The 24,923-nt window shown below is 42.9% G+C and overlaps 2 protein-coding genes across 7 annotated transcripts in view; one reads left to right on the top strand and one right to left on the bottom strand.

Annotated features, from left to right (window-relative positions):
- The first annotated feature begins 562 nt into the window (after window positions 1-562).
- hnrnpul1 (heterogeneous nuclear ribonucleoprotein U-like 1) lies at window positions 563-14,587 on the top strand. Of its 3 annotated transcripts, none has more exons than XM_080427790.1 (16): window positions 563-586; window positions 1,500-1,924; window positions 2,743-3,150; window positions 4,064-4,274; window positions 4,363-4,436; window positions 4,591-4,730; window positions 5,010-5,109; window positions 5,325-5,437; window positions 5,914-6,180; window positions 6,540-6,662; window positions 7,274-7,402; window positions 8,716-8,884; window positions 9,725-10,042; window positions 11,237-11,469; window positions 11,837-12,049; window positions 13,137-14,587. In XM_080427790.1, the coding sequence occupies exons 2-16, from the start codon at window positions 1,531-1,533 to the stop codon at window positions 13,248-13,250; spliced, it is 3,006 nt and encodes a 1,001-aa protein (XP_080283916.1). In that variant the 5' UTR covers window positions 563-586; window positions 1,500-1,530; the 3' UTR covers window positions 13,251-14,587. The 3 variants fall into 3 exon arrangements, with proteins under 3 accessions (XP_080283916.1, XP_080283914.1, XP_080283915.1); XM_080427788.1 differs by having other exon boundaries at window positions 1,500-1,933; window positions 2,737-3,150; XM_080427789.1 differs by lacking the exon at window positions 563-586 and adding an exon at window positions 593-813 and having other exon boundaries at window positions 1,500-1,933; window positions 2,737-3,150.
- Window positions 14,588-14,720: 133 nt separating this feature from the next.
- Window positions 14,721-24,923, bottom strand: part of rasgrp4 (RAS guanyl releasing protein 4) — a 40,531-nt gene continuing 30,328 nt past the window's right edge. For 3 of the 4 annotated variants that reach the window (XM_080427791.1, XM_080427793.1, XM_080427792.1), the window contains exons 13-17: window positions 17,707-17,857; window positions 17,548-17,584; window positions 16,851-16,982; window positions 15,764-15,942; window positions 14,721-15,225 (exon numbers count right to left, since the gene is read on the bottom strand). In XM_080427791.1, the coding sequence (XP_080283917.1) occupies window positions 15,115-15,225; window positions 15,764-15,942; window positions 16,851-16,982; window positions 17,548-17,584; window positions 17,707-17,857 (610 nt within the window). In that variant the 3' untranslated portion in view covers window positions 14,721-15,114. Of the gene's footprint in view, window positions 15,226-15,763; window positions 15,943-16,846; window positions 16,983-17,547; window positions 17,585-17,695; window positions 17,858-24,923 lie in introns of those variants that run through there. The other variant, XM_080427794.1, reaches the window with a different exon arrangement.

Genomic DNA, 24,923 nt, shown 5'->3' with positions numbered 1-24,923 from the left:
AGAGAACGGGATCATAGACAAAATTAAACATTATCAGGGATATCAGAGAATCCCATTAATAGTAGAACATGTCGTCGCTCTATTCTTTGAGAGAACGGGATCATAGACAAAATTAAACATTATCAGGGATATCAGAGAATCCCATTAATAGTAGAACATGTCGTCGCTCTATTCTATTCTTTGAGAGAACGGGTTTTATAGACAAAATGAAACATTATCAGGGATATCAGAGAATTCCATTAATAATAGAACATGTTGCTCTATTCTTTGAGAGAACAGGTTTTATAGACAAAATGAAACATCATCAGGGATAGAGAATTCCATTAATAATAGAACATGTCATTGCTCTATTCTTTGAGAGAACGGGTTTTATAGACAAATTGAAACATAATCAGGGATATCAGAGACGAGTGTAGATATCGACAGCAGATGGCGGTAATGCCCCGCACCGCCGCAAAGGGAAACAAAGAAGAAGCCACGGTCGTGTGTGAGTGGACTCCTTCCACCAGGGGGCTGTCGACACCATAGGTCTACACTATCTGATCCTTATACCCCAGTTAGACCCGCGCAACTCGTGTGTGAGGAGGTAGGAGGCCTTTATCTTTATTTATAGCTCAATTCCGCTTAGTTTAGCCGTGCACGCTGAGCAACGAATATACATAATATTAAATATTAGCATCGCTTGCACTATTGAAGTGACCGCAACGCGGCGTGCATAACAGAAAAAAACGCGCGTTCTGCATTATTCGGTGTGTTAGCATTAGCAGCTTAGCTAACTCGCGTCGACGAACGTTCAACGTTGCATGCAGCCAGGTTTGTTAAATAGTTAAAACTGCTAGTTTTCTACCATTTTCACCATTATTAAGGTTGGAATGTGTTTTTGTGCACGTCCTACTGGGTCAAATGTTTGCTGAACGCTGCAGTAATGTGGCTATTACCACCTACCCGGTTGTTGTTATCAGCGTTGCCATGTCCGCTTATTATAAGCGACTTTGGGCTTGTTTTTCTGTAAAGTTTTTTGGGGCTTGTTTCTGAAGTGTAATAACTTATTTTGAGCTTCTTTCTAATGTTTAGATTATTTTGGGCTTGTTTCTAAAGATGCTTATTTTGGGTTTGTTTCCAACGTTTAGTTGCTTATTTTGGGCTTGCTTAAAAGCAAGCCCCCCCCCCCCCCCCCCCAGATTTATTTTCTTTGAAAGTAGCAGCTCTACAACCTCACATCGCGACGCGTTGTGAGCTTGTAGATCGGCTATTTTCAAATAACTGATCTGTAAAAGTGCTCATGTGGCCTAATAATAGTCGCTTCTTTTGGGCTTGTTTTCATAGACCCGGTTGCTTATTTCTCTCACACAATCTGGCAGCACTGGTTGTTAGCCTTGGTTCTAAGCTAGCCCGCGTTAAGCTAAGTGCAATGATCAACAAACAGAAAGTGTTTCGTTTTTAACGTGTGTGTGTGTGTGTGTGTGTGTGTGTGTGTGTGTGTGTGTGTGTGTTTGAAGGGTAACACGGACATCCATCCAGACAGACACCATGAGTGTAGACGTGAAGAAACTCAAAGTGAACGAGCTCAAGGAGGAGCTCCACCGCCGAGGCCTGGACACCAAGGGCCTTAAGGCGGACCTGGTAGAGAGGCTCAAAGTCATCCTGGAGTCCGAGGCCGCGTCCGGACCTCCGGTTGACCAGGAGAAGGCCGACGAGCAGTTCTCCGCCGGAGATGGACCTCCAGACGAGGAGGAGGAGGATGAGGATGATGATGAGGAGGATGATGAGCTCTCCCGAGACGGGCCTCCTCCTGGTGCTCGGTTGTCCCGGGGAGGACCGCCGGACATACAGGAGATCGATGATGATGATGACGAGGAGGATCAGCTTTCCCGGGACGTGCTGAGTGATGAAGAAGAGGATGATGGAGATGGTGGTCACCAGGGTCTCAAAGGCAAGTGGATTTACTACTCTTTCAACTCGTACGAAAATTATGTTCTATTTCATCCTCCCTGATTGACAGTCCTTAACACTGGATGATATCCGTCTCACGCACGTGCAGTCGAGTAATTAATATTAACAAATAATGACTGTGGGCGCGCCGTAGTCAGCGTACATAAGCCTACAGCCGTCATTAATGACTTCCCCTCTGATCTTCTCGCAGGCTAGGCGTTGCAGGTTTGAGGTCCTAAACAAACAAACTAAACTATTATTATTTACTCACATCCCGAAAGTGATTCTTGGTGGAACATTCATGTACAGAATGTAGGCTACTCGCCCAATAGTCTACAGTGTTTTATGCCACCAGCCCTCTTCCATAGGCCATATGTATTGTATATCGCCAATATCTGCTGTTCATTGCTCCTGTCTTTCACTTATTGCCCCATATAGTTTTTTTGTAAACTCATCCAAAGTATTTGGATGAACTTTCTGGCCCTGCCCTCTGGTGGATATATTTTTTTACTTGAGAAAAAAATCTGCATACTAGTGTCTTCATAAACTCCCAAAATGTTATTGAATTAAGTTTTGGGAGCTTATGAAGACACTTTTGGACACCTGGACTGAATCGGAAATGTATTTTAAACCACAGTCTCATGTGTATTATTATTATTTTAACAAATTCAGACACCTGTTGCATCTAATCACCATCTATGAACATTGAGCATTTGCATCTTCAATGTGAAAGGTTTGCATGAATTCAAAACAAAAACAAAGTATTAAAATCTATGAGTCTAATGTCTTTCTTTTCGACTGTAGATGAAGCCGATGAGGCTTCAAGAGATGTGATTCTAGACCAGGAGGACGAGGAGGACAAAGATTCGGGGGGAGATTTCGAGGCAGAGCAAGCAGAGGACGAGAGTGAGCCCGCTCCACAGACACGCCTCAGCATGGCCGACTTCACAGCAGACGTTGATGTGAGCCGCGATGACATGAAGCCTGATGAGGACAGCAGAGATGACCTGTTGCCTGGTGACGACAGCATGGATGCCGTCATTCCATGTGACGACAGCAGGGACGTCACGACACCTGGTGACGACAGCAGGGACGTCACAACGCCTGGTGACGACAGCAGGGATGTCACGATGCCTGGTGACGACGACAGGGATGACATAATACCTGACAAGTCCAAACCTGGGGAAGAACCGGAGGTCAAGCCGGAGATTAAACAAGGTGACGTTGAACGGTTTTACAGTTCCGGGAATCCGGGTGTAAACTATTAACATCTCAACCAGCTGTCTACATCCCCACAGGTCCGGACAGTACATTGCTGGTTTCTCGTATTGTATCGCTGTCCTCTGTGGAAATGGCATCTGAAGCTAATGGCTCAGCTTGTGGATGGTGTAGAATCATCAATGATGACTCAGATTAAGGATTGAAGCTAGTCTTGTCTTGATCACCATCTCAGTGGTTTTGTGGTTAGTTAGATTGTCTGCCCTGAGACTTGTGACAAAGACTGTAAACCTGCTTGGCACCCAGGGGTTTGATTGGGGCCACGTCTCTGTGAGATACTAGCATCATGTCCAGGGGATGTACTTGTATATCAAGCGTCCTCACACTAAGGAAGCAAGAGATAGGCTTCTGACATTTGGGCCATATGGCACTTACTTGTCTTGATCGACCCAGAATAAAGTTAGTGATTTTGTGAAGTTCAGAACTTTAACCAATCGTCTGAACATCACAGCTCTGGTCTGTGGCCACTTCCACGTTTGCCCTTCCTGTTTGTTTTGTGTTGAAAACATTACTTACAGTAGCTGTGAACACAAATGCTAAGAATGTTATTTAGATGGCATGTTATGCTAGGTTTGAAGTTTGCCTAGTATCCTAGTTAGTAGCACTTAATTGTTTTCTTTGCACTCTTATTTACATGACCAATTACCCTGTCTTTTGTTGATTGGTCTTCATGTCATTTATCCCAATCTTGCACTTAATTTTGTTTGGATAAGGGTGTATGCTAGATGTGTAAATTACATATTAGAAAGGTGACATTTGGTGCCAACACCAAAGGTCTTATGGTTACACTTGTTGACCAGTCACCTGAATTCCCTACATTGTAAATAATTTGTAATTGCTGTCGTTCAAACAGAGATCAAAAAGGAGAAAGAGGAAGGATCCACTGCAGGGCCACAGCAGGCAGAGCAGCAGCCTCCACCGGCCAGTGAGTTGGACCAACAGGCGGACAGCCAGCAGGCTGAAAGTGAAGTCAAGACAGAAGCTGAGAAACCACAGAGCCGCAAGAGACCCTTTGATGAAGCCAACAGGGGCTATGGATACTATGAGCACCGGGAAGAGAAAAGGTATAGTCTCCAAACTGGTTGTGTGTGGTGTTGGCTTGATAAAAAATTGTAAAGTGTGTTGGAAGTGTAATTCATTTGTGTTTTGCAGGTCCCGTACGCCACAGCCTCCTGCTGAAGATGAGGAAGAGGACATTGATAATACTCTGGTTACAATTGATACATGTAAGTATGGCATTACCAAACACCATTTGACCCCTAAAGTTAGTTTCTAAATGAATGAATACTGCGGTTTTTATTATGTATTTTTGATTATCTTTAGTATCAACACAGACCCACTGAAACGATACATTTGAATTATCTGTTGGTTATTTTGCAGACAATTGTGACCTGCACTTCAAGGTGTCCAGAGATCGCTACACTGGTTATCCCCTGACCATTGAGGGCTTTGCCTACCTGTGGGCTGGAGCCCGTGCCACTCACGGTGTCTTCAGTGGCCGTGTGTGTTATGAGCTGAAGGTACCCCACAACGCATATTAGTTAGGGTTAGGCCAGATTAATTATGGCCCAATTGTCAGTTTGTCAAAACGGATTCAATATGGACTTATAGACATTGTCTTGTTTTCACCAAACTTCCATAATTACACAATTACAGTTCCATAATTACACAAACGGTGTGTTACATGTATTTATGTTCTTGACCCAGGATGTTGTGATTATTTTAACGGCTCTCAAATGGGTTGAACCACCCATTGAACCATTAAGCCTGATAAAACCTTTCCCTGTTTCCTTTCTAAGATCAATGAGGAGATCCCAGTCAAACATCTGCCCAGCAGTGAGGCTGACCCCCACGTTGTTCGAATCGGATGGTCCCTGAACAACTGCAGCATTCAGCTCGGTGAGAAGAGAGTAGTCACAGTGGTTAATATGAACATTTAACCTCTTTTAACCTGGCTGTCCCATGTTTCAGCAATAGCAGATCTACAAGCTCACAACACATCGCAACAGGTTGTGAGCTTGTAGATCGGCTAGACATTAACCAAACAAAATACGGGGAGTTGGGCAGTGTTTGTTTTGAACAGAAGGAATAAATATTATTGTGCTGTATTTCAGGTGAGGAGCCCTTCTCCTTTGGCTACGGGGGGACAGGAAAGAAATCCTCTGACTGCAAGTTTCTTGATTACGGAGAGAAGTTTGGTGAAAATGATGTCATTGGTTGTTACATTGTAAGTAGTTGTGGCTATTATAGTTTGATTGATTTTTATATATACTGTATTTAGTAATTAATACATTTTATTGGATTTTCCGGTTTTCCTTTATTACTGTAGAATATATTGTAGAAATACTTGACATTACTACATTTTCAAACAAAGTTGGGGGTTGTAAGTGAAGACATACAAATGCAGCTTGGTGATTAATTGTTACCAGGATTTGTGTGGATCAAATGTCAATATGCCATGTCTCCATGTTGTTTTGTTTTCTCTACACTTCAAGTAAAAATGCAAAACAATACTTGAGTGGCAAAGAATTGCAGTGTTAAGAGTCAGAAAACATCAAAGGGATTGCTACTTTATTGTATTGTGATTACACTTTGAAAATGGCACTATATATAATTATACATCTAGTAGTAGATGTATAATTATTGAAAATGCGGATGTCCAGACGTAACCTCCAACGTGCCCTTTTTTATGAATAACTTTAGGACTTTGACAAAGGCGATGAGGTGGAGATGTCTTACTCTAAGAACGGAGTGTCGCTGGGTCCGGCGTTCCAATGCACTAAGGAAGCGCTGGCGGGCCGCGGCCTCTTCCCTCACGTCCTGGTGAAGAACTGTGCCATTGAGTTCAACTTCGGCCAGAAGCCACAGCCCTACTTCCCAGTGCCGGAGGGATACACCTTCATCCACGACGTCAGCTTGGAGAAAAAGATCCGAGGCACTGAGGGACCCAGCACCAAGTCTGAATGCGAGGTAGGACCACTCCACAATGACAGAATCTTTGAAGTGGATGTGGGGCTGCAACTGTCGATTCTTTTCTTAAAAGATTATTCTATCAAATTAGTGGAGAAGTGTATTTAGAATATATATATATATATATATATATATATATATATATATATATATATATATATATATATACACACACACATACACGCACCCACACACACATAAATGAATCAACACGAAAAATTCAAATTAACTTTTCATAATAAACTAAATCAATTAATTTGATGAGCCTGTTTTATTCTTTGCCGTACAACGGTGTCTTGCAAAAATAGCAATGCACTGTGAGCAACATTTAACTGAATGTGTTTGGTAATTTGTTTCAGATTTTGATGATGGTGGGCCTGCCTGCTTGTGGGAAGACAACTTGGGCCATAAAACAGGCTGAGACCTACCCTGACAAGAAATACAACATCCTGGGCACCAACGCGATCATGGACAAGATGAAGGTCATACTCTTTTCATAGACACTAATGGTTCTTTTCCATTGCATTGAACCGAAACAGCTTAACTTGAGACTAGCTTTGTTTTCCACTACAGGACCCCCTCAGTGTATCTGGTTTTCACAGTGATGTCACATGCAACCCTCTGTGTAGGAGATAAGCTAACACTATCTATTTAACCTGTACAGTCCAACAGAAACTATTTCTGTTAACATTTTAGGCTAGAAATAGGCCATGATGTTACGGATTCAATTACTAGTTGACTAGTTTAAAAGCTTAACGGCACTTTTGGTATTGCTTCATCTTACTTGGAACTCAGCGCAGGTATAACAAAATTCCCTAATGGAAAATACAAACAGTTGAGCTGAGTGGGCTGAGCTCTATGCAAGTTAGTCTGACATGCATACATGCGTTGGCACACGTACACTTGAAGATTGAGGGCTCCAGACGTTTTCTGATGGCGAGCTTACATATCAGCTATTTTTGCTGAATGTTCACCCCAGAATAAGGACGCTAGGGTTTGTGTGGTTAGAAATAAGGTATACTGTCCAGCCCTTGCGCATGTCTCCATTATGACTGAACGTAAAGTCACTCCAAGCTTGTTCTGGACCCGACAGGTGATGGGCCTCCGTCGGCAGCGGAACTATGCGGGGCGCTGGGACATTCTGATCCAGCAGGCCACCCAGTGTCTCAACAGGCTCATCGAGATCGCCGCCCGAAAAAGGCGTAACTACATCCTGGACCAGGTACTGCCACACGCACTCTGCTCGCATAACACCACAGTCCACCACAGTTGATGTGCTCTGACATGCTCAACCACTCTCTAATGGTCTATTTATTTATCTTTCAGGGATGTATGATTTTGTATTGCTATGCTAAGTCTTGATCAGCCTCTTGTCACTTGCTTGTTATGTATTGTAAAAAAGAAAAATGGCTCTCATTAAGTGACAGAATACTCCACGTTGTCATCCCTCAGTATATATTTTGTACTTTTCCTATCTTGTCATGATCCAGTATTGTTTTGTCTTGTGAATTTTCAACAATGTACAAGTAAACCATGACTATGTAAAGATGTTGAGAAACAAGTAAGCTCTACCTGGTGAGTAAGAAAAACACCTTCTGTTGCTATGGTAATTTTAAGAGAGACAGTCAATAGCCTTTTGTTTTTAAACCTACTTATCAGTTAGATATACTTGGAGCTGTTGAGTGTTTAAAAAAAATGTGACCCTGAAGGTAAGTGAAGACTAAACCATTTTCAGCTTTTCAGCACTTTGTGTTCAGCAAATGCCAACAAAGGTAGGTGGGTCTCTCCCTGGGGGTGTCCAAGGAAAACGTGAGTATCAGCAGGTAGGTTTTATTTGACTGTCTGTTGTCTTATGAGGTCAAGATGCGTATGAAGATCAGGTAAGTCCAGGTATGTGCGGGCACCCCAGCAGGTTAGACCACAAGGATAAGATAGGATAGGATCAGTTCTGATTCTGCAACATAGTTATCAAGTCTAATACTGCTATTTGAAATAATTACTTTTATTGCTAATTCAGCCTGAGGACTGTCAGAAATGGGGACAATGAGGTGCAGTCATTGAGCTAAATATTTTCAAAACCATGCTAAAACGTTGACCTCATATGTTTGACAGACTAGAACACAGGATGTTTAGGTTGACTGAAGGCATAATTGATATCTATAACGTAAAGATCTCACCTATTATAAAACACAAATCGATATGCATTTTCTTATTTTCTCCTTGACTTGCCAATAAAAATGTAAACGAGTTCAACGACAGAATGGAAGGTTGACAGAATGACAGCTTAGCTTAGATGTTGGAGGGGTTGGGTTGCCAAATGGACACGGAAGGGCAGAGTTACAAGGTAAGCCTGTGGAGTGATGAGAGGCCATTAGTAAAACTGAAGTAAATACAAACCCATAGACATGACAAACCAAGCCAAACCTCTCTCACTTCATTATTGCAGGGTTCCAGCCTTCTTCCCGGCGGAAAGCCGTTACGACAAGTAAAACCATAACAAACAAGCTTCTACTTCTTTCTTGTCACCATTGCTAGACAAATGTATATGGATCAGCCCAGAGACGAAAAATGCGTCCTTTTGAAGGTTTTCAACGCAAGGCTATTGTAATTTGTCCCACGGACGAGGATTTTAAAGAGCGAACATTAAAGCAACAGGGTCAGCAGGGGAAGGATGTGCCCGATCATGCTGTTTTAGAAATGAAAGGTAGGAACGATGTGTTAAAAAACAAAAACAAAAAAACACAACAACCAACAAAAACTTTTTTTTTCTTTCTGTTTATGTCTTAAATCAAACTTGGAAGATGTACCTACCCCACCTTCCCCTTTACCCAGCCCCCTATCATAGTCTCATTTGGCTTTGGCCAGATTGCAGATTTGGACATATTATTTTTAAACAGTCCACCTGAATTGAAATTATCCACCTTACTCCCCCCCCCCCCCCCCCCCCCCCTATCTTCCACCCACCATACAACTTCTCCCCACAATGCACTGCAAACTGAGACTTGGTCTGTGAGTTTTGGGGTGGCCGTGCATTCAGAATCAACATTCCATGATTGGCCAACCCAGTATGTGATTTTCTAAACTTGTTCTTGGTTAACCTTTTAGTACTAGTACACATTTTGGTATGTTTTGCTGAAATTTTCAGAGGTTGTATTGAAACCTCAGTGGCCCTTGGTTTGCAGTGCTCTCCCCTCCTTCTCCAGTCTCCTAGTTGTTTTGTCCTTACCCCTGTTCTGAAGTCTTCTCTACTGTGTTTGCTTGAACAAATGTTCCCTCCACGTTCCTTCTGGAGGTAATGTTTGTTCCATACCCTGCCAAACACATTGCCACCTGCTTTCATCTACTTGCCTTTTTAGTTTTATTTCTCTATTGTGTTCCGTCGCCTCTACCTGGTAGTAATTGTGTTAAATTTTGTCTTCCGGTGGTGTGGCCGCTATGGTCTTCACTACCCTCCCCCTCCCCATCTCTCTCACCCCATCCCTTTCTTGTTGGATGGGCTGTCTTCTGTCCTGTTCCCGTGGTTACCCCTGTCCCCGTAACCAAGCCAACTTCACCCTCCCCAACTCCGGCGACTTCCTGGACGACGTGACGTTCGCGGAGGACGTGCAGCGCGACGATGCTGAAAAGCTGGTGAAGCAGTACAATGAGGAGGGCCGCAAGGCCGGCCCGCCGCCCGACAAACGCTTCGACAACAGGCCGGGTGGCTTCCGTGGACGCGGTGGCAGCGGTGGTGCTGGTGGTGGTGGTGGTGGCGGCGGTGGCGGCAGCGGAGGCTTCCAGCGCTATGACAGCCGCGATGGAGCCCGTGGTGGCGGCTACCAGAGCCGAGGCGGAAACGGAGGTGGCGACGGATACAGAGGAGGTTTGAGACATGCTAATATTCTTTGTCTGTAGAGGTCCCATCAAAAGCAGTCCATGAACAGTCTGCACAACTAGGAAATTACGTTAAAAAATATATAATGATTTGTTATCCCCAAATCTATTAGTTCGATTAACACATTGACTGCCAGAATTATTGCATATTTTTTTACTCAGGAGCCGAAATACAGTATTTTTAAGTTAACAAGGAGGTGGATAGGAGTCTAGATCTTCAACTAATCATATCTCCTTGGTCTTTGGGTGAAATTGGAAAAAAAAAACATAAAAAAAAACAAAACGTAGATCTACGTAGATCTACGCGATTGGCACGTGGCGGCTTTAAAGCGGTTCGCGTAGATCTACGTGATTGGCAGTCAATGTGTTAACTGTTGCACCCCTATAATCTATTGCATGTAAAACGTTTTTACATCAAATCTCAAAATTGTCTCATATATAAAGCAGTTTTCTACTTGAAGGTGAACCATTTTTTTTTTTGTTATTACATTTTTTTATAGATTGTTACATATATAAACAAATATGCGTTTCAAGTACAGAACCATCATAATTGAACTCCATATCCCCCACCCTTCTCCCCTTTCCCACTCTTCATCCCCCCCATCCCTTCCCACCCCGCCCTCCTTCCACACATTCACACAACTCATCCACAGCATCATTTATAAAGATAGCTATTTCCATTTGATGGAAAGAGACTTAGACAGTCACCACATTAGTTCACAGGCCCACATGCAGCCAGCAACGCAACATCCATATTGCAACGGCCTGCAATTTTGTTTATGGAAGGGACATATACAGACCGTTTCTATTAAAAGAATGCTTTCGTGTTGTTCAAACGGAACCTTTCCCCAAAATATACATTCTAGCTATCCATTCACTATCCCCAAATATATAAACTATATACCGTCTGTCCGGTGTAAACCTATGTCCAAAACTTTTACTTTTCAGGATTCAAATTCAAAAACGGCAAAAGTAGCAGATCTACAAGCTCAAAACGTGTCGCTTTGCGCCGCGCTTCAAGCTTGTAGATCTGCAATTTTTAATACTTTTGTGTAACACAAGTAGGTCATTAATTTAAAGTTAGAATATGGATGGAGGTAGGAGGTTTCTTCCCCGACGGCGACGATATAGAAGAAGCTGTATTCACAAGTATATCGCAATAGCAATATTTTGTCTTTGTCAGGTTACAATCGCAACCAGAACCAGAATCGTTGGAGTGGCGGCGCCGGCGGCGGTGGTGGCGGCGGCGGCGGTGGTGGTGGTGGTGGTGGCGGCGGTGGCAGCAGTAGTGGCTACCGTGATGGGGGTTCAAATGGACGAGGTGGAGGATACAACCGCAACCCACCAGCTGCTGCTGCTGCTGCTGCAAGCAGCTACAATCGCCCTGCCCCCTACAGCAAGGGAGGATACAGTCAGGTACACAACAATTACAATACGTGGTGCACCTGTTCTGCCCTCCTTGTATGGGATTTAAAGATGCAATCTGTAACTTTTTAAGTCCTAGAATTCACTTGCAGCACTGGAATTGGATCGTTAGGGTGTACTGTCTATTCAAATCAGCAATCGACAGACTTCCTTCTGGTTTTATTTATTTATTTACAATTGTGAGCGAAGCATACACTGAATGAATGAACTGAATTACTCAAGGTCAACACGAGATGGCAGTCTTGTACACGTTGCTTCTATCTTGGAAGTCACTGTTAAATGTCTAAAATTAATCTGTCTGTTTTGCTGTATCTAAATTGCACTGTCCCATTCAAAAGTTGTCTTTTTCTTCTACCAGACTTCTTACAACCAGCCGGGCTACAACCAAGGCTACAACCAGGGCAGCTACAACCAAGGATACTATGGCAACTACAGCCAGTATCCGGGCTACAGTCAGAGTTACAGCCAGACGCCTGCTGCTGCTCCTGCACAGACGTACAGCCAGCAGCCGCCTGCGCCCGCACAGACGCCAACACAGACCCAGCAGAGCTACAACCAGCAATACCAGCAGGTACCATCTACCATCCGTCTCCATGTTCTGGTTGTCTTGTAATGCAGTGGTGCAAACATTTTCAGGTCAAGGCCCCTGAAATTGATACGCATTAGGCCATGGACCCCAACTGAAAAGGTTTTCATTTTCAAGCGATACTGCCATACTACAGCTTCACCACTTAAAACCTACATACTTATTTGTACGTCAAATAGTGGAAATAGCCGATCTACAAGCTCACATTGCCTTGCGATGTGTTTTGAGCTTGTAGATACTAGATAGGCTATTTTTGTACTTGGTTTAGCTACTTCACATACCTGCTGTGAGCAAGGCTAGATGTGTCCAAGTAATTGAAAGGGATTGGGAAAGAGAATAACCAGGGAGAAATGGAAACTATTACTAAATGCTGCAATCCAAAAAAAATTTAATGAATAAAACATTATTATCCAACTTGTATGGTAGAGTGTGTTAATACAATATAGTAACTGGTTCATTTGCAGTGGTTGGAGGTGGTCTCCCTACTTGTCCATTTAGACCGTGGTGTCGGGTAGGACACCTACTGGTTGAGAAGTACTACTGCGTCAAACTTGCAAGCGCAGTGGTCTCTGTGCACAACTGTTGCCCCAGATATATGCTAGTACCTTTTTCCTGTTCCGGTTAATCTTCACAGCTTTTGTTTGATTGGCTGAGTAGCAGGAAACGCACATCAATGTGTCTTATGTGTTTCTGTCCCAAATGTACAGAGCCTATACCCCCAAGCAGGTGTTCCGTCTTGATAGAGGGCTAGAAGTCTGTTCTCAAATCCTGTATAGGACTAGCCTGGCTCCAGCCCCTGAAATCGCTAGCCTCACATTCAGGGTCTGGTGACGCTGTAGAAAGCGGGGTTTTCTCGGTTGAAAATCTAACCGATCCAGTATGAATCAATCGCTAAAGAGTCCCACTTTGGCCACGCCCCCATCTCTGAAAACTGCTGCACTGAGAGGGCTTTCAGACTAATAATGGAGTGAAATGAAAATTCAGGCTGAGTGTCAGGCTAGCATAGGACATGAAACTCACAGATTGCAGCTTTAATCGATTCACTGTCTTTCCCTTTCCCCCCTCCCTCTAGTATGCTCAGCAGTGGCAGCAATACTACCAGAACCAGAGCCAGTGGAACCAGTATTACAGCCAGTATGGCAACTACGGACAGGGCAGCCAGGGCTCATCTTCAGGCTCCCAGTAAACGTCACTGTTCCTGCTCCTGGAGCCTCCGCCCAGCATCATATCCTGAATTAACCCTCGAACAGGATTTTAATCTGTACAGTCACGCCTACCTTTTAACCACTTAAACCCTATTTACTTCCTTAACCAGGGTCCCCCAGGGGTCTACACTAAGTCCCCTTCTCTTAAACGAAAATAGCCGATCTGTAAGCTTTGTAGATTGGCTATTTGCGGTGAATGTTCGTCTATTATGACACGCCCAGAATAGGGACACTAGGGTTCAACTGGTTAAAGGTCTTTGTAGCCCTCATTCCCTTCCACTCAGTCAATGTACACATTACAGTAAATGTACACATTAGGGCTGCACGATATTGGTCGAAGTATAAATAAAACATGTACTGCAATGATCATGTTTGTGGTTGCGATGGGAATTGTGATAATGCGTCTATCTTATTTCTTTCTGTGTAATCAAAAACATGTAAGGCATTACTTGAGGGGCATATTCACGTTTCATTTGCTTTGAATACATTAGCGACGCTTTCAAATGTGCTCCGCACCAGAATCTAATCCGCTTGGGAAAATTGCTTTGGCAACATTAGGATTTTGTTTTTATTTTTGCAACTGGTCGTGCAGCCCTAGTACGCATCAACTGTATAGTTTGTTGATCGCTCTTTTGTTTTCTTATTTTTTTTTATTAACTGATGTCTTACTCTAAAGCCATGGCTGTGAGTTGGTAGAGTATAGTAGATGTGTAATGAATGTTATTTCAGCTGTTTGCATTTTGAATGTGGTTGTCTGTCTTAACCACAGACTGCCACATTTTATACAGATAGAAGAACATAGTATGTTATATTCCTGAGATGCATATGGTACAGGTTTAAAAAGAGAAAAAAAAGCAATGGAGCAAGATAAGATTAGGCTATGACTGAATCAGTTTGCTTGTTTGATGGCTTAACCAAGAACAAAAAAGATGCATGCTTTTTTTTCCATAGACACTTTCCCCTAGCCTTCTCCTTTTTAGTTACCACATTGCTTTACTTTCTTCTTATTCACTCCCGATAGACGTTGACATGAAAGAATATTTTTTTTAATAGATGTTGATGTAGTATTTAATCGTCCATACAGTCCCTTGATTGAGCAGGATATTTTGCCAATCCTCTTTCGTAGTTGTGTGTGCAAAGTTCTTTTTTTTTAATGCTTTTTCAAAACTTTTTTTGTTGATTGGTGTTCAATGAATCCTGCACATTTATCCTGTTCTTCCCATCATATTCTTTTTTTCTAACTGAACATGAAAACCTGATAAGAAAATGTCACATGCTGTCTCTGTGTCTTTATACAATAAAAAGCATTTGAATATTCCTGGAGACATCATGAGAGAGATGTTTGCTTTTGTCAGTCAACACACACTTTGATTTGTCACTTGAGGGATATTGACATGACTGATGGAGCTGCAGTTCCTCTTAACCTCCACTTCGAATTGAGTGTCGCATACATACTTTGATGTATACATCATTAAAAAAAAGACTTCTGCTTGTCTGTGCACTGTCCGATGACCTTCGTTTTGATGTAATCAGAAACAGACTTGGCACCAGAGAACAACTTGTTCTAAGAAAACTAAGTTCTTCATAAAGTAGAAAAAGTGCCCTATGGAGACCAGACCAAAGTCATTTTGAAAATCAAAAACAAGCTCTGGTCAAAACCAAAAAGTTGCACAACCGTAACTGAATGAATCTTCCTGAAGTCAAGTACGCGTAACTAGTGTCACTTCAGCATCCTAGTAGAAATGGCCTGTGGCGCAGTGCGCACTGTCAACCTTTTCCAAGTGTTTGAGGTGGTAGGATGTACTGTTATCCATGTGGGAGTGAGAATGTCTGGCCGAGAACGCTTCAGTCAGGTTCTCTGCTGTTGTCTTTGTAGAGATGCAGTTCCTCGATCTTGTCCTGCAGTAGAGTGACTGGCATGGAAGCGCCTCGGGCTCTCTGAGGCAATGTGTTGGCCTGAAAGATAAAACAAAAAGCAGCACTGTAGACCCAAGACAATCCCTTGACACAGATTAAACGACAACTGGCACATTTTCTGGTATTCTTACATATTGTTTAAACCACTTAAGCCCTATATACTTTGTCTTACGATGAATATAGTAGATCTTCCAAACTCACAACGCATCACAATTTACTGCATTGTTTGTAGATCGGCTATTTCCGGCCAATAGATTTGGTGTAATTGCCCTGAAAGTTTTGTTTTCCAATAATGACTGTCTCATTGTACCTTATCCTGCATCTTGCATGGCTACTCAAGAACAAAATCAATAATTTGACACAAAATATTGATTTCAAAATCAATTAAAATGCTGAAAGGTATAAAGACGTATAGGTTACAACAGGTCTACTGTAAATACCAAACAAATACACAAAGTTTTGCTCACAATGCTAAATGGTCGCCCAGAATAGGGACACCAGGGTTCAAAAACGAAAGAAAACCAGAAGTCCCTGTGGGATGCAGTTCTGCCTGCAGAAGTGGACGTCATTCCTTTACCTTAACTGCCGGGAGGGAGTGGTGGTGGTGTCCCCGCTTGTCTCTCCTGTCCGGCATCCACACACCTGGGTCTGTCTGAGTGGAGCAGTCACTAATGCTGTTCTTCCCGTCAGAGTTGCCCTTGATGACGTCCGTCTCGTTACAGTGAGGGAAAACGAAGGCGTCCTCCTCTGAAGAGCCTAACGGGCACACAGGATTTGTGGGGTTGGACTAGGACAGGTATATTTGCGTGTGTGTGTGTGTTCTTGTACTTGTGAAGATTCAGCGTCAGTCAAAAATCGTACTAGTACATAGCAATTCATTTAACTCTTAGGGACCCTTACAGGTTCATTTGCGTCAGAGTTTTGGGGGTTAGTGGTAAAGGTTTCAGACTAAAGAATGCACTGTGTATATGGTCAATGGAAACCAAGCACAAGGCCTCACAAGTATAATAAGACAAACGTGTATGTGTATATCGTTGCTGTCGGGCAGAAACCTCTTATCTCCATTACTTTTCGTGTTTTTTCATAAATTAATGCCCAGTCAGGGGTTTTCAACCGGTGGTCCGCGGACCACCAGGTATTGCAGGTGGTCCCTGGCCATGCATAAAAAATAAATTAAAAAAAAACATTTTTTTTTCTTTCTTTTTTACTTTTAATAACTTACAGGCGTTCTTACTGTATTGTATGTGTGATATGAAATGTGAGTTTACCATAATCACAGTAATCCTTAATCATATTCCATCATATTCAAACAAAATCACTGTATTTTATTAGATATTATATTGATATTATAGCTATTTTCTCCAGCTCCCTGTGGTGCATGAACCCCCACCACTATTGTGTGGGGTGGGTCTATGATGGACCCACCACGCACAATAGTGGTGGTCCCCAGGTTGCTCTTAGTCAGGATGGTGGTCCCTGGGTCAAAATCAGTTGAAAACCCCTACTTGATCATACTACAGCGTCACACAAAAGTATAAAAAAAAATAGGAGAACTACAAGCTCGTAGATCAGCTATTTTTTTTGTTTGAATCCTGAAAAGTAACAGTTTTGGTTTCCCACCCGACAGGAACGATATGCTAGTGTTTAAAAAGAGAATGACGAACTCCAGCTGTTGCCCTTGGTTCTGAAGTCCGGTGCAGGGGTACACGGGCAGGAACTGGCTGACGCTTTGTGTTTCTTCAAGCATTCTTTTGCCACCAGATCCCTGCAGTGTTTGTGACAGTTAACCCCACAGTCTGAGCAAGGGATTTAAACAAGAGAGACAGACAGACAGACAGACAGACAGACAGACAGACAGAGTGAAAGTGATCAGTGAGGCACCATTTTGGGAAAGATTCTGCACGATTTTGATGCTCTGAGATACAATCTACCTTTACTGACAACTAGCCTAGCATCTTTGTTCAAGGCATGGTAGAGAGACAGGAAAGAGGGGGTAGAGAGAAAAGAATGGGTGACGCGTGACACGGTTGCATGCCAGATTCCAATTCAGGACGTCAAAATGAGGTCTGTGTGTTTTTTGAATCAAAGTGTTCATCTAAGATGCTAATCTTGGTTTTAACATGATTGTGACATGTCAGTTAACCACATGAACCCTCGCGTGCGTCCCTGTTCTGGGGCAAACATTTGGCGAAAATAGCTGCTCTACATGCTCACAATGTGTTGCATTGCGAAACATTGTGAGCTTGTAGATCAGCTATTTTCTGCGAGAGATTTGGTGTAGACTAGAGGGAAAAAAGGGCATGGACCCCTGGGGAACTCCAGTCAACAAAGAATATAAGGGTTTAAGTTGTCACATCTTACCTTTACAGTGGTAGCCCTGTTTGATGACTCCCCATAACTACAAGAGAGGAGGCAGAATTCAGATATAAGTCAGTAGCGTGCTGCGCTGAACTGGACTGACATTAAAAGATAAAAACTAAAATCAAAACACAGATGATGACTAGTAAACTGTACACTCACAAAACCTCTGCACTTGTCACAGAATGTCGGCCGCTTGTACGTGGTTTCATGGAAGTTGTGCACAGAGTTGAAGTTGTAGCCCAGCTTTGCACACACGGACATTCCCCTCATGAAGTAAGAGGTGATTTCCTCATGACTGATCTGGCCCTGTCTGGGGTGGGGGGGGACATATTTGGAAAGCAAGATGACTGGAGCTGAGCGAGAGCAGACATTTAATACACTTCTTATTTGGTCTTCAAATCACATCAGTGTGACAGCAAGTATGACATTGAGCACCTTCATGGGTCGTGACGTCATAAGTAGCCTAGTGGACCAACGGTTCCTGAGGCTTCGGGTCCATAGTAGGGCTGTGCAATTAACCGATATAGCAGATCTACCAGCTCACAACATGTCGCGATGTGACACGCTGTGAGCTGGTTGATCGACTATTTTACTATTGTTTTTAAAAGAATCGTTCATTCATCGTAATCGAGGCAAACATTTAAATAATCGTGATATTGATTTTAAGTCATCGCCCAGCCCTAGTCGATAGGTCAGGAACATCTATCTCCTGCTATGAGACTACACAGTTTCATAGCAGACACTCTAACCACAAGGCCACCGAGCAGTTTTTTCAGGGTTTTAGTTTTTTTGTGACATCACGACCAACACATCTGATGTTGATAAATGCTCTATCCTTTGACACAATTGATCACAATGTTTTAATAGATAGGCTCAGGGATCAGGTAGGGGTCACTGGGACTGCCCGTGACTGGTTTGCCTCCTACCTTACAGGTAGACTGTTCTCAGTAGCTGTGGGCCCACATGTGTCAGATTCTGTTCCCCTTTCCTATGGTGTCCCCCAGGGCTCGGTCCTTGGACCAACTTTATTTGCACTTTATATGCTTCCACTAGGACACATTATTAGTACTTTTAAAGGCATGTCTTACCATTTGTATGCAGATTATATCCAATTGTATTATTCTTTTAACACAAAGAGCCCTGCTGATTTTAATTTTAACATTTTAGGGACAGGTCGATTTTTAAAGAAGTGTACACATGGATTAAATGTATGTGCCCTGATCTAAAATGCCATGACCCTCCATTTGACAAAAAAAAATAATCAATGACCCTCCCCAAGTGATATTAGAATGTGACGATAGGTATTGTCATGATGTCATTCATACTGTATCGTAATATTTGTTTTATTTAAAAACCCTCCCCATCAAATACAACAACATGACAGTGACAGTGCAGTCATACAGTGACTACACTGTTGCCTACATAAAACAAATTAGGCTATCAATTATGGCCTGATGATTCTGGTTTTACTTGTGGAGCTGGGCTGGTATTTATACACAACTGTCCATATAGCTCCAAATTAATCAAATGCACAGAATCACTCCAAATGATTATGAATATCCAGTTATAAATTGGTCATTGTAACCTATCTGGTGTATGGAATTCTATGAGCAACAATAACACACTTAAAGGAGGATATCTCTGTGTTGGAAATTGGGATCATGCATCTCTCCAATATGCCTAATAGTCCATGAGCCAGGGGGGTTGGTCATTATCATCTGAGGGGAATAATGCTCATAGTGATTTTTGTCAAGGTATGCACGTCTAGAGTTAGAAAATATGTGATAGCCTTTCACCAATAGTAGCTTTATGGGTGCTATCATGCATTTTATTTTATAACACTATGCGAAAATGGGTCAATATATGAAAAAATACTACTTAACCCCCCAAAAATGAAATATATTCAAAAGGTTTTTCAATTGGTTACGGTACCTCTAGGCATGCTTAAGAACATACAAAAAAAATCTAGGAAATGATATGTCTCGTAAAGCCATAATTTTCAAGATGGTGTCCAATATGGCTGCCAGGAGCTTAAATGGCTTTATAATATAGTCCATACCCGGTGAAGTGCGCAGGCGAAAGTAGTTGCAAACGTGGGGTTATTGCGCGTCCTGTCGCGCGTCCAACCTAGAAAGGTGGTTTTAGGGTTCAAGGAATGTGGCTGAATCAGTGAAATTACCATCAGTTATTAGTTATTGCCAAATCAAAGATGGTGTCCATCCCAAGGTGATGTTCCATTGTACTAAATTATGATAAAAACAACAAATTGTATTGTAGTTGTATGAGTGAATCAGTGAACTTATGGTGATTCATATGGGGACCTGGGGGGGGGGGGGTTCATAGGTGTAGAATCTATTTCTAATGTTATATTTTTACTTGCCGGTCAGTCTTTGGCCTATGTGCTAAAGGTCAGGTCAAGGTCTCTCTCGCACCTTATCATCCAACCAGTGTCCAAGCAGGCAGCAGATATATATATATGGTCACTGGTTGACATGTACAGTATTCACCTCACGATTGACATGGAGCCGTTTGTTGACACCTTGCAGGTATGCTGGAATCAGCCAGAACAGCTCTATAATGTAATTGTGCATCCTGGTGGGATGCATGTTATACAGTCATTCCTCAGCTGCATTGCCAAACTGATGCAAGGTTCAGCACTGGAAATGCATATGGTTGCAGCATATGGGGGGCTGACAGGCAAGTTCAGTGGTAAGTCCTGAGTGTATCAGTAGCACTCTTGAAGTGATTTCTATCAAATGGGCCGAAGACATTTGAAGAGATACAGCAGTGGCCTACCTGGACACTGCACATCTCCATCCTACTGGCTGACAGTGGGTAGACAACTTCATTCGTCCTACACTTTACACCCACCAGTTTGAATGTGTACGGAGACACATTGACATTAACTTGTCACCTTTTCTCTCATGACGCACATGATGAAGTACTTCTTCCGTGCTGGCCATGTGCAGTATAGCTGATATCTAACCCAGTGCCTGGTCCCGACCCCCAGTTTGGGAACCACTGCTATATAGGACACAACAATGGTCATATTCCATTATGATAACTTATTAGGGCTTGCTTCATACTGCATTCATGCATTTTGATGTTTGAAAGGATCATTTCTGTGCCCGTCCTTTATAGTGCACAGGCTTTGATTTGGATATTGAGGAATTAGATATTTCAGTGTTCTGTGCATGCAGCTAGGTCGCTCCGTCCCTGCCATGGAAACGTCTTTGTGAGAAGAAAAGTGATTATTTTTTGTTGTGTTTTTGAGCATCCCGCTGATCAAATCAAATCAAATCAAATCAAACTTTATTTATATAGCACATTTACATCGACAGGTCGAACCAAAGTGCTTCACAGTACAGAGCATAGTAGCATAGACAGGCAATGAATTAAATAGAATTAAAAGCAATAGAGTAAAAATGAGTCTTTAGTAGGGACTTGAAGGCCGTCAAAGACCGAGCAGTGCGAACATGGAGAGGCAGGGCGTTCCAGAGATTGGGACCGGCCACGGCGAACGCACAAGCTCCTCTGGTCCTGAAGTGTGTGTCAGGCACAACCAGGAGAGACTGATTGGCCGATCTCAGGGCTCTTGTTGGGGCGTATGGAATGATCAATTGAGCTAGATATGGAGGAGACAGGTCATTTTGGGCTTTAAAAACAAACACTAAAATCTTAAAATCAATTCTGAAGTGGACAGGGAGCCAGTGGAGGGAGGCTAGGACTGGGGTGATATGGTCCCGCCTATTGGTGTTGGTGAGGAGGCGGGCGGCGGCATTTTGCACAAGCTGAAGACGCCGGATAGCGGACTGATCAATGCCTACATAGAGAGCATTACAGTAGTCTAATCTAGTTAAAATAAACGCGTGGACGACTCGCTCGAGGTCGATACGGGGTAGATAGGCCTTTGCCCTGGCTAGAAGCCTAAGCTGAAAAAAGCTAGCCTTGACCACGGAGCTAATATGCTTGTTGAATTTGAGTTTATTGTCGAAGGTGACACCAAGGCTCTTAACTGAGGAACGGATATTATCACTGAGGGGGCCGAGTGGGGTGATGGGTGAGCTAGGGTTATTGTTGAAGATGATGACTTCGGTCTTGCTTTCGTTCAGAGTGAGAAAGTTTGTGTTCATCCAGGATTTTATATCAGAGAGGCATTTTAACACATTGGGTGCCAGAGGTTTATTAAAATATTATACGTTGAGTGCCTGCATTTCTTCCATCCACTTGCGTTATACGTTTCGTGCTGTAGCAGCCCCGACGCGGAAGTGCATGTAAACAAAGCGTGCGTGCGAGACGGCGGAGGGTCCCGACTAACGCCTGGAACAATAATATTTCTAACGCGATCCTCCATTGCAGCGTGATCGCCGATCGAAAACGGCTCGTTTCCACCACGTTAAAAAGAAATGGAGATATTAAGCTTTTAGTCAAGGAGATAACATTGAAAACGCCGACCGGAAGGATTTTTGACATGGAGCCAGATCCAGCCTCTTCTTCTCAGAAACTCCTTGGGTGATGTCAAAGTTTCGTTTTAGCGCCCCACGTGGCCCACATGTATAAAAATAGAATTGGGTCAAAAACGGTCCGGACCGTTTTCGGCACTTCTCGTTTGGATCCTCAAAAACGGTCCGGACCGTTTTTGGCATTCAATGTGTTAACAGTGGCTGGGCGGGGTCAGTGCTGGTCATATTTAACGGTAAATAGAGCTGAATATCATCTGCATAGAAATGAAATGATAGATTGTGTTGCTTAATGAGTGAGCCTAATGGGAGCATATAGAGCAGAAAGAGGATGGGACCAAGGATGGAACCCTGAGGGACGCCGCAGGTTAGAGGGGCCACACTAGAGTTAAAATCGCCTAGTCTAACTTTAAAACTACGGTCGGTAAGGTAAGACCTGAACCATAGTAGGGCAGTACCAGAAATGCCAACATGGTGCTCCAATCTAGACAGCAGGATCCGATGATCCACTGTGTCGAAAGCAGCTGACAGATCGAGGAGTACCAGGGCTGCAGGGCAGCCTATATCTGTGATAAGGCGTATGTCATTGAGGACTCTTAGGAGTGCAGTTTCTGTACTATGTCCAGGTCTGAAGCCGGACTGAAATGTATCATGAATGCCATGAGTGGTTAAAAAAGCTTGCAGTTGAAGGTAGACTACCTTTTCCAGGGCTTTGGAAAGAAACGGGAGTTGTGATATTGGCCTAAAATTGGAAAGGGAAAGGGGATCTAAAGTAGCCTTTTTGAGGAGAGGCTGCACCACGGCTTGTTTGAAAGCAGCTGGGACTGAGCCTGTGCAGAGGCAGGTATTGAAGAGCAACAAGATACTCGGACCAACAGTGTCAAACACGTCCTTGAGGAGACTGGAGGGAATACTATCAGCGGGGCTATTTGTAGGGCGCAGGTGCGAGATGACTTCGGCGAGTTGGGCTAGAGAAACAGGGTCAAATTGGCTGAAGGTGGCAATAGGAGGAGATAAGGGGGGGGGCGTAAAGGCAGTAGGGGTGTGAGCTGACCTGAGGGTGGTGATTTTAGCAGTGAAGAAGGTGAGAAAATCTTCACAAAGGGCGAGTGAAGGCACAACAGGAGAGGGCTCACGGGGATTGATGATGGAGTTGAGAACATTAAAAAGAACCTGGGGTTTATGGCTATTTTTGGAGATTAGTTCAGAAATATAGTTGGTCTTGGCCAATTTGACTGCATTCTGGTAGTCAAAGAGACAGCCACGTAGGATTTCAACCGAGATATGAAGCCTATCCTTCTTGCATCTTCTCTCAGCACGCCGGCAGGCGCATCTGAGAGAGCGAGTGGAGCTATTGAGCCAGGGCTCTGAAAGTGCTTTAGTGCTTTTTGTCTTTGATTTAAAAGGAGCAACGGAATCCAATATTGAGGAGCATGTGACAACAAAGAGGCGATATAATTCCTCAGCGTTATGAGTGCTGTCGGAAGAGTAAGGGGGAGAATGGTTAAAATTGAGGGAAAACTGGGAGGCAGTTGTGGAAGTTATGACACGCTGACGGCGAGCAGGGGCACAGGGTTTGAGTGGAAAACAGGGGACTGAGACCGAAAATAAAATGATGATGAAGGCACAAGCTCTAACAATGATCCAATCAGTTCAGAGTTAGACCATCATTCATCCCAGGACACTATTGAGGATGAATGAATCATACTGTATAAAACTAGCTAATGGATGCAGAAGAATAATTATTTCTTTGGTGTAATGGTGAAAGTACATAATGTGAGCTGCTTGAACACTGTGATCCAAGTGATTTTCTTATGGGTGACTTTTGAGTTTTACTGGAGTAAAATATCTTTCAAGTAAGATATCTGTACCTTTACTCAAGTATGGTCTTCAAGTACTTTATACACCAATACTACTAACAACTGTACATGTTTAAGGCTGTGATGCTGACAGATTCTCACTTACACTTCTTAACGCTTTACGGCTAAACGGTTAACTATGAACTATTTTTCTCACAGTCTTGAGGCCACCAACTTCAAGTCATTTTATAGCTATGGACCCCTGCCTAATCTAGTTACCCCAGACGTGCTACAACAACAAGGAGCACAGCAGATCTACAGTAGTATATTAGGAAATACATAACGTCCAGAGTGGTGGATGGTCTCCTTAATTTACTCACCAAATATTAGATTTACCCACATTTGGGTTCCTGTAGCAGTGTCTTGACTGCAAATACTGCAGTACTGGTGGGTGTTAATTTGGGACCCTGAGTGAGTCACTAACATTCCTCCATTCTAAATAGTAGCCTAGTATACAATTTATTCTTATCTAAATGGATCTTTAGGTAATTTACAAAGGAAACCTTTGTGTTCCATCTTTCATGAAAACCAGAAACTACATCTTATGTCATAATTATATAGTCACTATGTTGTCACTGCCTGTAATAGGGAAAAAAATCTAGATATGCTCATTTTAACAACCTTACTGAACAATATATAGTCTGAGCTTTATCCCAACCACTTTTCAAAGAGAGAGGGTCAATAATAAAAGAGAACTATCAGTTTGAAGTAGAATGCTTCATTCAGATTTTGAAAACTGTGTTTTGGCATGAGTGATAACACACATCACATTTTTCCTATCACTGGGGGTGTATACCTACCCAAAAAACATTATGAGAATTATTCCCCTCAGATGATACTGATGACCCCATATTTGGGGTCCTGGCTCACGGACTATAACGCCTGTTGAAGTTTTTGCTCAATTGTTCATCCACCATTGTTAAGACGCTGAATAGATTTGACTGGGTCATTCACACTGGCTTGACTTGTTAACGACCATCATTGATTCTAAATAGACCACGGTGTTACTTGATTTGAATCCTTTGTATCCTTTGAAATAGAGAGGGGTCATTGACCA

Source organism: Gymnoscopelus braueri, assembly GCF_963280865.1.
Source record: "Gymnoscopelus braueri genome assembly, chromosome: 5".
Classification (NCBI taxonomy): Eukaryota; Metazoa; Chordata; class Actinopteri; order Myctophiformes; family Myctophidae; genus Gymnoscopelus; species Gymnoscopelus braueri.
The sequence above is the reverse complement of the archived record's forward strand: the minus strand, read 5'-3'. Positions and strand labels throughout refer to the sequence as shown.